The sequence below is a fragment of the Porites lutea genome, chromosome 8 (assembly GCF_958299795.1).
Source record: "Porites lutea chromosome 8, jaPorLute2.1, whole genome shotgun sequence".
Classification (NCBI taxonomy): domain Eukaryota; kingdom Metazoa; phylum Cnidaria; class Anthozoa; order Scleractinia; family Poritidae; genus Porites; species Porites lutea.
In genome coordinates, this window is record NC_133208.1 from 6,878,415 (window position 1) to 6,890,913 (window position 12,499).

At 36.3% G+C, this 12,499-nt stretch overlaps 2 protein-coding genes and 1 non-coding gene across 3 annotated transcripts in view; all 3 read left to right on the forward strand.

The window, feature by feature from the left end:
- Nucleotides 1-3,357, forward strand: part of LOC140946437 (polyunsaturated fatty acid 5-lipoxygenase-like) — a 17,200-nt gene extending 13,843 nt beyond the window's left edge. The window contains exons 12-15 of the mRNA XM_073395563.1: nt 611-699; nt 1,325-1,498; nt 2,565-2,728; nt 3,072-3,357. Coding sequence (XP_073251664.1) covers nt 611-699; nt 1,325-1,498; nt 2,565-2,728; nt 3,072-3,174 — 530 coding nt within the window. The 3' untranslated portion in view covers nt 3,175-3,357. The remainder of the gene's footprint in view (nt 1-610; nt 700-1,324; nt 1,499-2,564; nt 2,729-3,071) is intronic.
- Nucleotides 2,852-2,925, forward strand: Trnar-ucu (transfer RNA arginine (anticodon UCU)). The gene has a single exon. It is a non-coding gene; the product is annotated as a tRNA-Arg (tRNA).
- Nucleotides 3,358-5,583: 2,226 nt separating the features above from the next.
- LOC140947109 (uncharacterized) lies at nt 5,584-12,357 on the forward strand. The gene is made up of 5 exons (XM_073396189.1): nt 5,584-5,760; nt 7,157-7,311; nt 9,802-10,038; nt 10,684-10,911; nt 12,134-12,357. The coding sequence occupies exons 1-5, from the start codon at nt 5,609-5,611 to the stop codon at nt 12,214-12,216; spliced, it is 855 nt and encodes a 284-aa protein (XP_073252290.1). The 5' UTR covers nt 5,584-5,608; the 3' UTR covers nt 12,217-12,357.
- Nucleotides 12,358-12,499: the final 142 nt, after the last annotated feature.

Genomic DNA, 12,499 nt, shown 5'->3' on the forward strand with positions numbered 1-12,499 from the left:
TTCATGGTAGAGTGCAGATTTTAATATGATTACATTGTTCTAATTAAGCTCTAGCTATGGATAAATACTATTAATAATTTCTAATCACAAATACAGCCTAATAAGAAAGACAAAGGTGATTGGCTAGGTAAAATAGCGCGAAAAGGACTCCAGTTTCTGGCCCATGCATTTATTCCATGTGTAGTAAAAACTGGTATACGAAATTAAGATGAAATACCATAGTATAATCTCATGATGTTTTCGAAGAAAACTGATTTTGAGGATATGTGTGAAAATTAGATTTTCTTATAAAAAAAATCATGAATTAAGGTTCAAAAGCTTTATCTCGATCAAGTGAATTGAAAACACTCTCACTGATAGTTACGTGTTTCCATTTCGTCGACAGAGTTCCGAGGACAAATTAGATTTTCTTATGAAGGCTCAGAAACTTTATCTCGTTTAAGTGAATCGAAAACACTCTGATAGTTACGTGTTTACATTTCGTCGACAGATTCCGAGTACAAATTAGAGTTTCTTATAAAGAGAATCATGAATCAAGTTCAAAAACTTTATCTCGCTCAAGTGAATCGAAAACTCTATGATAGTTACGTGTTTCCATTTCGTCGTACAGATTCCGAGGACAAACTTGAGGAAGATTACGAGCTTCAAGCCTGGGCTCTGGAACTTGTAGCGGATGGCAATCCAGGATGTGGAATAAAGGTGGGCAAAAAAAAAATTAATATTGATTAATTTTTTAAATTAGATATTAAAAAAACTGCTTCTTCCCAGTGAAAAATGTTCATACATAAAAGTGTGCGCCTGCATACAAAGCGTTTGTCAGTTGTGAATTCGGTTCACATCGATCATAACCGTTCTTTATATCCTTAAACACCATTAACACTGCTCAGACGCTGCTTCTGTTTGTTTTCTGTGACGTCATTTTGTTAAAGCTATGAACTTAGAATTCAAATTTACCTAAAATAGCCATGAAGCGAAAAATACTAAAAAAATACTCTAGAAATTGACCAATACATAAGCAATTGTAGCAGTTAACAGTAGCGATGATGTCATAATGACGTCATCTTTTATCATGGAAGGCACTGAAACCATCCGTCATCTTGAACTCGCGCATTTTGAATTGATGAAATATTTTCCATTTTACTTTAAAATCAATTTAAATCAAGGTGATGGCATAACTAAGAATCAAGTTAGTTCAAGCAAAACACAACTGAGAAAATGACAATTCGCAAAACTATGGCTCCCCTTAAAATTGCCATACGATCGATATTCTCCTCGACCAGGCCTGTTTGTATTATATTACGCTAATATAGTGGATGTTATATAGGGTGTTCCAGGCAACGGAAAGTTCTCCACTACTGTCCAGCTGAGCCAGACAATAACGTCCATATTATTTGCCAGCACGGTTGGGCATGCTGCAGTAAATGTCTCACAGTACGATGAATATGCATTTCTTCCCAACTATCCTGCGATTTTAATAGGGAATCCACCTAGAGATAAGGTTAGTTCATCGGACTTCGATAGACGGCACGAAGCCATTGACTGTCATTGGCGATTCAACTGTCCAATTATAAGATCTTGGTAACCAGACAAGTCAAATCAGACAGTTTTGGAGCTGCAGTAGGCAAAATTAAGTAATAAATATGGGCTGTTAACAACCAATCAGATTCGAGCATTTTGTTATTGACACAATAATAATAATAACAATAATAATAATAATAATAAAACTAATGAAAAAATTTTATTGACAACAATGCTAACTATTAAAATCCTATTTACAATTAATTCACTTGAAAAAAAGAAAAAACTATTCATTCAAAACACTATTTACAATTCCTGTCGATTTAAAAAGCACTTAATTTAGCTTAGAAAGAGTTAATTTAACTAAGAAAAATTTATTCGAATTAAAAACATTTCATTTCAAAAAAAAAAAACTGTCAGCTTCTAAAATTCAAAAGTTTCTTTCAACTGTTTAAAAAAAATTAAAAAAATAAAATAAAGACAATTAATAAAGCATCTATAGCTGTTGAGTCTAGGTAAGTCCTGCTTGACCCTTCTCTATTTCTAGATCCCTGTCCTTAAAATCTAAGTTCCTCCTTCTCAGGGTTCTTGATCCCCTTAGGCATAGGAGCGCGCTCCGCAAAATTCCAAAGGACACTTTCGCCCTGACCCATGAAATTGTTGTGGAGTAGGTCTCTTGCTTTTTTGCAGATAATAGCTCGGCTAATCTTGAGTGGTATCTCAGGCATTCGTCAGCCATCCCTCCCGTCGTTGTGAATACCAGTGGGGTGACGCGAGAGTTGTATTTTCGCTTCTTTTCATTTTCATGAATCCTGTAGATTAATGATAATGATAATGATGATGATGATGATGATTATGATGATAATGATAATGATAATGATAATGATAATGATAATGATAATGATAATGAAAAAACTCTCTATGTAAGTATCTATGGGACTAACAGGGAGGTGTTCGCAATGGGTGTGAAGGAACATAGTACATACACACAGCTTTAGATTGGCCGAAAGCGAGATACATAAATTAAGATTTTTTCTGTTTTGTAGAAATGGCGTGAGGAAAAGGACCTGTTGGTGTGCCTTCCTCCCAAAAACATTTGCGTTGACATCATAGTCATTAACAAGCTCCTCTCAGAGAGGCACGCTAATGGCTTAGCAGACTTTCACGCTCAATACCAGCATGACCCTGTCGCTAAGAAGGCAATTTCCAGGTAATTAGACAATATGCTGGCTTAGGTTTAAATTGTTAGTTTTGGGGCATTCATCCAATTACCAGAAAACCCATCTTTTCTGTACTCCTTTCCGTTGTAAATTGGCAGAAATAAGCGTGCGTTGCCCCCGTGGCGCAATGGACTAGCGCATTGGACTTCTAATTCAAAGGTTGTGGGTTCGAATCCCACCGGGGGTGGATATTTCCTTTTTATTTTTTATTTTGCTCCTTGTGAGGCCGACAACTGCTGCTTGATTCAATCATAGAACTATAAGGCTCCAAATATGATGCCTAAACATCCAGCCTAAAAGATCACCATTCAGTTTTCGCTATTTAATTTGCAGATTCCTTGATGACTTGAAGTGCATCGCCCTGACCATATTGGACAGAAACAAAAAGAGACAAGTGGTTTATGAATACTTAAACCCCAGCAGAAATTCCAAGTGAATAAATATTATAAAATATGGACCAATGTACAACAATATATTGAAAGAAGTGCGACGTCACAAAAATTCAAATTTTTGAAACTATTGGTTAAGTTGGCATATCCAGAAACAATACAATTGAAAAAGCCCATAGCCGAAAAAAATCACCGTTATAGTGTAGATAATCAGCGAGGTATCAGCAATTTTATGCTCTTATTATTCCCTAAAAATCCTTCCAAAATTGGTTTGGATCGTAACGTCAAACAATTCAGGTCTAGTTTAGAAGGATTTATATGGAGCCATCAGAGCATACATACCCCTACCAATTTGCACTGACAGGCTCAATTTAATTTGACAAGTGCAGATTTTCAGCTTGACTTTCTTTCTGGATATACCAACCTATTTCATAGTTTCTCTATAAATAGCGCTTGGTCGATTGTGAATGGAAAAATCGCCTCCCCTCTGCTTGTAAATAGCATCAATTTCTTGAAATGAATCTCCTAGATGGAGATTGAAGTGAAGGTCTAGAAGATGTTTTGTGTGTGTGGGTTTTAGTTTGACATTTTGTAAAAATAGAAAGATCACACAAAATAGTAACAATCAGATTATGTTGTTCTTACTCCCTTATTTGAATTTCGAACGTTAGAAATATTGAATCAGTGTAAAAATATTATGAATTTTTATTTGGGACTTGTTTGCAAGGCAAATAGTTATGTGCCGTGAAGTAGGTTGGGCAGATTATACTAGTTGAGTACCTTTTAAACAGAGATTGATTTCGGGTGAAATGAACTTTCTATCTTTTAAGATTATGATATAATATGTATTGATATAATTATTTTAATGTGTTGTCGTTATACAACAATATGCCGAAGAAATTAAATCGAATAGTTTGTAACATATTTGGATTTTTAAACTGCACTGAGCTAAAGGGGAATTACAAAATAAATGTGTTTGCGTTATTGTGCTTCCATAAACTTATAATGTATAGCTTAATTGCGTTCGAGGTACGAGAAGGCAACCCCTAATTTTTGTTGTTACATTTTATAACTTCCTGCCGCCACTACGACATTCTAGCTAAAACTCGTAGTAGAATTGCGACGGCTATCACGTTTTCCCGCCAAAATGACGCTGGTTTACTCGCGAGAAATATTCAGAATTGAGAAAATCTCGTACTCGTAGTCGTCCTCGTCTCAGAAAAAAGCTCTCTATTCATACTTTTTTTGTGAATGGCTGAGAGCAAATGAATTATGCTTTTCTTGCTACAATAATTTAATGTCGCCTAATTACTTGAACTGTTTATTATAATTATTAATTATGAATAAGCGCGTTTAGCTTAAGATCAGAATTCTGCATGTATAGGTGATTTTCATGCAGTCTCGGAGACACAAATAACAATGGTGAAATGAACAAATGCTGGTGGACAAACAAAACGAGCTAATGAGCAATCTTTTACCGTCCATCAGCATGGCTGCGATGACGTAACGTGAAAACCACCTATACATCAATATTGCATACTACAGTTGGTGGGATTTCAACATGAATGGGAAAATACCATTCTAAAACTTTTTCGATAAATAACGATAAACAGGCTCTCGAAGCTGTTTAATATAAGGATGATTGTTTTTAAGAGCTCTTATCGCTTCACTTTTAGTTTATTGGGTACTTCTTCTGCAACGCATGTCAGGCAAAAGGGATGAGTTTGAGTGTGGTGTCAACTACACACTCTCTAAAATAATCTTATCACGGTGGGCACATAGGACGCAAAAACTTTTGCATTTTTTATTCGTTTGAGCTCAAACTAAGCAGGATGGCAGAAAAACTTTGTATTCTTAAAAATCCTGTGTTTTTTGTTTTTCAGTTTTGACGGTTTTTGGAAGGAAAATGACGTCACAACTGATAGCAAAATTGAATTTCTATGTTAGTTGTGAGATGATTTTTTGCAAATATTAATCCGTTCGTTTTCTGATCTTAATTGTGATTGTCACTGTGCGTCGATACTGCAGGGGCACTATACCAGGCTTAAATAAGCAAAAAAAATAAAATAAATGAATAAATAAACAACTGTTCGAAAGAGCAAATATGGCGTAATTGCCCAGAAAATTCTAAAGCTCGAGAAAGTAAATTTCTGAAAAAAAAAACTGTCCAATTCTACTAAGCTTCCTGAGATTTTGAGGTTTGTTTCATTTCGTTTTTTATTTAATTTGATCGCCAAGATATTGCTAGCTATTATTGTTAAAAAGAGTTTCCTGAGATTTCGATAGTTTGACACGTGAAATTATGAATTAACGCTGAAATGTGACAACAAAATTAAGGAGTAATTTTTCACTCATGATATTAGAAGCCAAATAAGGTCTGCAAGGTTTCTGGCGTTAAAATATAAGCGCGCGCACAGAAGTTTCTTTGATGTCAACAATCAGTCATAAAAGTCCACTGTAACATAACAGTTTAAACTGACGATGGGGCGCCAAGTTTCTCCAGCGAGAAACCGTCCTTTTACTGTCAAGATTATTCTACCCTTCGATGAAACAGTGAAAATAGCTGATGTTGTTACCTCGATGAGCATTTTGGCCTTAAAAGATCGCGTGGAGCTTGTTACAGGAATCCCAAGGTACGGTTTTCGCAAATATAAGGTAAATACTATACAAAAAGGAAGTTAATGTTTCAAGCGATTCGGACTTCACCAGCAGAATTAGCAACATTGGTATTCGTTGTTATTTGCCATTGTAAGTCTGTATCGTCAGCATAAGGACGAATGGATTGGCTCAGTTTAAAGGAAGATTTAGCAAAACGTTTTAATCAGAGAGAAGGCCTACCCTCAGGTGACTGACGATTAAAGTTAGGATAGCCCTGGTTGGCAATAATTCGTATGTTCCAGTTTCTTTAAAATAAAATTTAAAAAAAGAAAAAAGAATTAAAAACAAACAAACCAATACCCAGTGTTAGCGTCTAGAGAGAAATGATAACAGTTTATATCTCCGTTGTTCACGACCTGGCTTAAATTACTATTTGGGACCTTAAGATCCGACGACGGCGACGGGAACGGGAACGCCACAAAAGCAATAGGTTTAGTTAGCAAAACAACAATTTTGCACGTGCATCACGCTTTTTTGTACATTTCTGTGCCGTCACTGGACGACTACGACGTGGAAATGCCTAATTTCACGGTGTACAGAGGAAGCACACAAGCGACTACGAAATTTCCTCTCTCTTTCTGAACTTGGATATGGTTCTTAGGAATTCAACTTTAGGAGGGTTCGCCTACATTTGACAAAGTTAGTGACTTGGAGTAATCGCGATGCCGATTGAAAGAACGCGAATTCACTTTTCCAGCGACGTTTTCCCTGCCGTCGTCGTCCTCGGATCTTAAGGTCCCTATTAACTCTAGCTCCCTTGGGGGAGGTGTTGCGAGTTTCGAGACAAACACCTTTAGCCGGCCTGGTAGAGTTATCAAAATCACTTTAGGCGAAGAGTGAGAATCACCGCCACCTTCAGTGAAGTCGCAATGTTATGCGCAGTGCAAAAAGGGGATTACGTTCATATACACTATTGCAATAACATTGTAATACAAAAAATAAGACTAAAACAACAACAACAAAATAAGAACACAGGAAAAACAAAACAACAACAAGATTTTATTATCTCTTGTCAAGAGAGAATGATCTTGTCTATATATGTCTCGTTTTCATTCCATCTATACCACGGGGGCAGTTTTAATGAAAAGTGTATTTTGCTCTGACCAGCGTAACTGCAGTTAGACATAAGTTTTGCATTAATTAAGAAGTTTAATTTGTTTACGTAATAAGAGGATTTGTTTATACATATAGCAGAGCGAAAGAATATTTTAATTATTTTAAACTTTGGTTGGAAACTTGGACAGAAATGACTCCTCAAAATACCCACAACAAATAAAATATGTAACCTCTTCTTTTCTTTTTTTTCTTTCCTTTATCTTTGCCGAGTCACTAATTAATCTTAATTTTTCTTTCGTTTCATTTTTTTTAAAGACACCTACAGCGCCTTACGTACTTTGATGATCTTGATATGGAAGACAACAGGAGATTATCCTTCTTTCACGTAGTACCTAATTCCACATTCAGAATGAAGTTTTGGCCACAGTGGATATCTTTAATTCAAGCTTCATATCATGGTGACCTCAAAGGTATGTATTACAGTCGAATAATAGGTACAATCCTCTTCAACACCGAAGTATACTATTCAGAGATCAATGAAATAGATTCTGTCGCGGTGCATCTTCGTAACAGGCCTACTGTTTTTTTTTCTTTCTTCCAGTCCGGATTCTTGACCTCTTAAGCCATTTGCTTAAGGTATTTAGCCTTTGTGCTATTGTATCAAAGAGATTAAACAGAGATCCTTACAAATTTATTTTCATTATCTTGTTCACTATCATTATCATCATCATCATCATCATCACGATCATCATCATCATCATTATTATTATTATTATTATTATTATTTATTTCTAGTTAAAAGACTAAAGTTATCAGGAATTTTCGGCATTCTTTTAACCCCTAGTTAAAGGAAATCGCTTAAATCGCAACGGATCAGGGAAATAACCGCGCAAGAAGCAAAAACAATTGAGCAAAGTAAAATAGGCGAGCTCCTGGCAAATTGTATTTTATTGAAAATTCTAGCGAGTATCTTTTGAATATATTACCTTTTTCATGAATTCTCATCAAATCCTTTATCTTCACGGCCAATTTTAGGATCATGCAATAAGACACAACACGTATTCTCATACTGAGCTTGGGCCATCTGTGCTCCATGCAACCTGATTGGCATAAAGACGTAATTTAACGTCGTTAAGACGTCGTCTCATTGAATTTATTGGGAGAGTCAATTTTGTCAACATTCTCCTGAAGTAGCCATGCATAAAAAGAGAAATTCTCAGAAATAGTCAGTGTCATGATGACGTCGTTGTTGTTAAGTAGAAACTGGATTCATCGGCCATCTTGGATCTGCCATCTGAAAAATTTTATCGGTGTATATAGGATGCCAAAAGAACATAAAGAAAGAAAAACTGCTAGTTATAAAATTCCGAGAGAAATGAACACTGTTGAAAATTTAACTCAGCATTTGCTATTTGGTCATTTTGTTGTTGATGTTGTTCTTGTTGTTTTTTTGTTTTGTTTTTATCTTGCTTTATGTTTCTGCTTGTTTATTTCTTTGGTTGGTTTGTTGTTGTTGTTGTTTTTTTAATCCTCAAATTGGTCACTAGAAAGCCAAGGTAAAGTGTCAGCGGTTGACACCAACCGAGCGGTAGATACGTGGTGTCACCATCAGCAAAAAAAATGGCGGACGCATGTAACGTTTTTATGAATACAGTTCGAGGTGCTCTAGCTACCGCTGAAGCGGAGCTGGTGGACGATGGAATTGACAAAAGGAAAGTGCAAAGTGCCTTGGAGGAGGTTAGGTCTTTGCTTCGGCCAATTTCGTTTCGTCATTTTGAGAGGCCCGAAGAATTCAGGCACAAGGTCGGAGAATTATACCCTATGTTACAAAGGCAGGCTTTGGGCTGGGTGAAGCAATTCAAGCGACGGATGACGCCTGGATGTTCTGTAAAACACCCTTGGAAAGTAATCGTGAAAGAAAAGCTTCCGAAGGAACTTTTTGATATGGTGGAAGCGACTGTTTCTCGGACAAGCCTTGGTGAGATTAGCATGAAAACACAAACAAATTGTGTGTTTACCTTTACTTCACAGAAAGAAGTCAGAAAACTGTTTTCTGATTTAACTGATAAGAGTACTGGCCGAGGAAGTTTTCTGAAAAGAAGATTGAAAGGGGGGAAACGAGTGGAAGCCATTATTGACAAGGATAAACAATTTGACGTGAAATATTTTTTTCATAAGGAAATGATTATATTTGAGTTTTATTATGGCTATTGGAATGGACATGGCTGGCCTCAGCATAATATGTAAACTTGTCACTGGATACAAATTATTGCACATGACAGCTGAAACATCGTGATATTTGTCTTCGATATAGTTTTATCAACATATTTTTTATACATTTATATACTATATACTATATTGTATTATCTGATCTTTTCATAAAAAGTCATATGTGAGGATATATTATGCATATGGGATGTCATAGCATAAAATATTAGATGTATGTTAGCTGTTCTTTAAAAAAACTGATGAAAACTTTTGAAAAAACTACAGGACAGTGGAAGAAACTTATAATGGTACTTTTTCATTTGTCGATGAAGGCCTACATCTGCTTCTTAAAAATAGAATATTTTGTATACGAGGCAAGGTGACTTTCCACAAACACAAGAACATGATAGGTAACCGGTTGTCCTTGTTCTTGCACATTCAAGTTTGAACAGGACTCTCCTTTAAGTAAGTAAGCTTTTGGATGACACAGAGCTTAACGTACCCACCATTAATTAAATTGTTCAAGTGTTCCTCAGCCCTTCTGAATGATTGTAGTTTTGTAATAATATTACACGATAATAAAACATCATTCACTTTGATTCATATATTTGGATTTTAAAAGCTATTGTTTATTGGTGAGAAAAAAATGTATATTCTTATAGTATAGCAGGTCCCTATTTCACTGCAGTAAAGAAATGTATGCATTTAACATCTTGTTGCCAGTATTTATCATTGAGTGATTGTATTCACAGGTGTAATGGCCTCAGGCATCAGGCAAGTAATGCCGGGGCGTGGCTGGTTTAGGCAAATATTCTTCAATGAGCGTGGTTATGTTGCCCTGTTCATCGCCTCTCACCGAGGTCATGCCAAAGTCGTGTCTCGGCTAATGGGTCTCGGCATTGATGCTTGTCGTAAAATGCCTTCAGGAAGATCAGCTATTCATGTTGCCGTGTACAAAAGAAGGGTAACCTGCGTTAATCTTCTAGTCGGTAGGTTATCTGTGTTACCGTAAAATTCCGAAAACAAAGCCCCGGTGCTTATATTTTTCAAAGGCCCTTTTTTAGGGCTTATTTTTGGAGGGGCTTATCTACGGAGGGGAATTCGCGTTTCAAAACCGATTAGGCTAGCCTTATAGCCTTACCGTTTTTGCTTTGTTTTGCTTTGTATTTGAGGGCAACTTCCAAGTACAAGCCCCCCTAGGGGGCTTATATTCAGAGGGGCGATTTAACGGACGGTTTTTTGCGTCACGAGTTTGGGGGGCTTATATTTGGAGGGGCTTATTTTCGGAATTTTACGGTATCCCGTTAACATATTGAGCGACAAACTATGATTTAACTTTGGTCCGAAAATTCCTCATCGTCAATTACAAAATTGGTATGTCAAATTTTCGTAAAATACACAAGAGGTAAATTCACGGTAAATTCACTGTAGTGAGGATTCCAATTCATCAGATTGGATGAGTAACATTAATTCATTCGATTATCCATTCATTCATTCATTCATTGGATTATTCCTTCCTTCCTTCCTTCCTTCCTACCTTCCTTCCTTCCTTCTTTCCTTCCTTCCTTCCATTCTTCATTCATTCATTCATTTATAAATGCTGGTTCTTTTTTTTATTGTTATTCGTCATAAAGGTAAGTCCCGAGGAATCAAAGACGAGCAAAAGTACCTCGAGAACTGTGTCCGCAGAAACACGTTCCAGAATATCGCTCAACAACTGAACAGAGGTGATGGCTGGAAACTGCTGGTCATGCAACTCAAGGAACGCATGTCACGGCGGGAAAACGATGACGTGTTTAAGGGATTGGTTCCTTTAAGAGAATTTCAAAAATACGATTCAACATTCTCCGCGTATTTAAAAGGTAATCGCTGGTATAGATACATCAATCATGAAAATTATAATGTGATCTGATAACCATATTTGTAAGAATTTATACTTCTCAATAGGTTCACCTGCAAGACAATGAAAATGCCAATTTGACGAAATGTGCACCTTGTTTTATTGAGACGGTCATATAGTAAGACACAGGAAAAATGCAAGCTATTATAAGTCTTATAAGGTTCGCCTTTCTATCAGATACGAAAGCAGCAAAATAAGAGCCTAAATTGAACCAATGTCGTTTTCTAAACTTTCGTTAAAGAGCCATGGTTTTTGTCTCTGGTTCACTACTATAGATCGTTTTCACTGTCACGCAACAAAAAAATACATTGGAAACCGTCCAGTGGAAGAAGCCAAGAAAATAAAATGTTATAAAAGACTAATATATAAACAATTTGTCCCAGTCTCAGTTTCACACAGTTTCTGAGTTATTTACCGAAACGTTTCACGCTCCTTTGTAGAGCTTTGTATGCGGAGACGCCATATTGGTGCACCGTTTTGGTGCACCAATATGGCCGCCGGAAATCAACAAAAACATCTGCAGTTCCCTTTTTCTATAAAAGCTCTTTCTTTTCACTCGAGAACTAGCATACGTGCACATAAACATATCATCTGATACTTGAAATGGTTATACTGCTGAAAATCAAGAGGAGAGACTTTTTTTTCAACGAGACAGCATTCCAATTTTGGTGTCACGCACTGTGAAAACTCTGAAGTTCAAATTAATGTATTTTCGAAATGAAACATGCTACGGGACTGGAAACTTGTACCAAGATTTATTTTTTGTTTCTTTTTAGCCTAGTGTAAATAAGAATTCGTAAAACTTCACTATTTTGACTTTGCAATTTGATGACGTCATTGTGAAAACCAGCAATAGAAAGAACTCACTGAAAGTTTAAGTTGCTTTTTTTGTACAAAGCAAATTACGATCATAAAACCCTAACTTTGTCTCAGACCCATAGGTTTAAATTTGTACCCCACTTTCAGATCAAAGGGGCTCCTGGCAATACGATTTGGTGCCCTAACCTCCGGAGTAGATATCAGTTTTAAGGGTCAACCCCTTCCTTCGGGTTTTTGAGCCTTTGAAATGTCATAGCATGGAGCATTTGTGAGGGAGCTTTTTTAATAGTGACTAGTTTCCAGCTGTTGACGATTATGTTTGTCTTTACAGTGAACACATCTAACAGGATAATATTTTGTTTCAGGACCTCTTGGAAGAATTTACTTGTGTACTGTTCTTCAAATGGAACCATTTCGAAAACGGCCTTTCCCTAAGCCTTGGAAATGATTAATTGAGCCGGCGACCTTGTTATTTTTAATGGGACTAAAGCTCCGCACTTGTTTAGTTATTTGAATAATTGTGATATTAATTCTGTAAACCTCTTTTGCTAAATCTTATCAACAGAAAGAAGACGTCTTTTATTATTTGTATATCTGTATATGGTCCTGAATGTCGCATTTAGGAAGGCTGTTTAACTTTATTGAACTAAAGCTTTTTGCCTTCTATTAAGCAAAAAAAAAACAACAACAACAACAACAATAAAAACAGCTAGTGGATAGATCGCTTTATC

Coding starts and splice junctions, on each gene's coding strand:
- LOC140947109 (XM_073396189.1), top strand. CDS start 5,609: ATGGGGCGCCAAGTTTCTCCAGCGAGAAACCGTCCTTTTACTGTCAAG. Junction 5,761..7,156: donor CTTGTTACAGGAATCCCAAG/GTACGGTTTTCG, acceptor TTTTTTTTAAAG/ACACCTACAGCGCCTTACGT. Junction 10,039..10,683: donor CTGCGTTAATCTTCTAGTCG/GTAGGTTATCTG, acceptor TTCGTCATAAAG/GTAAGTCCCGAGGAATCAAA.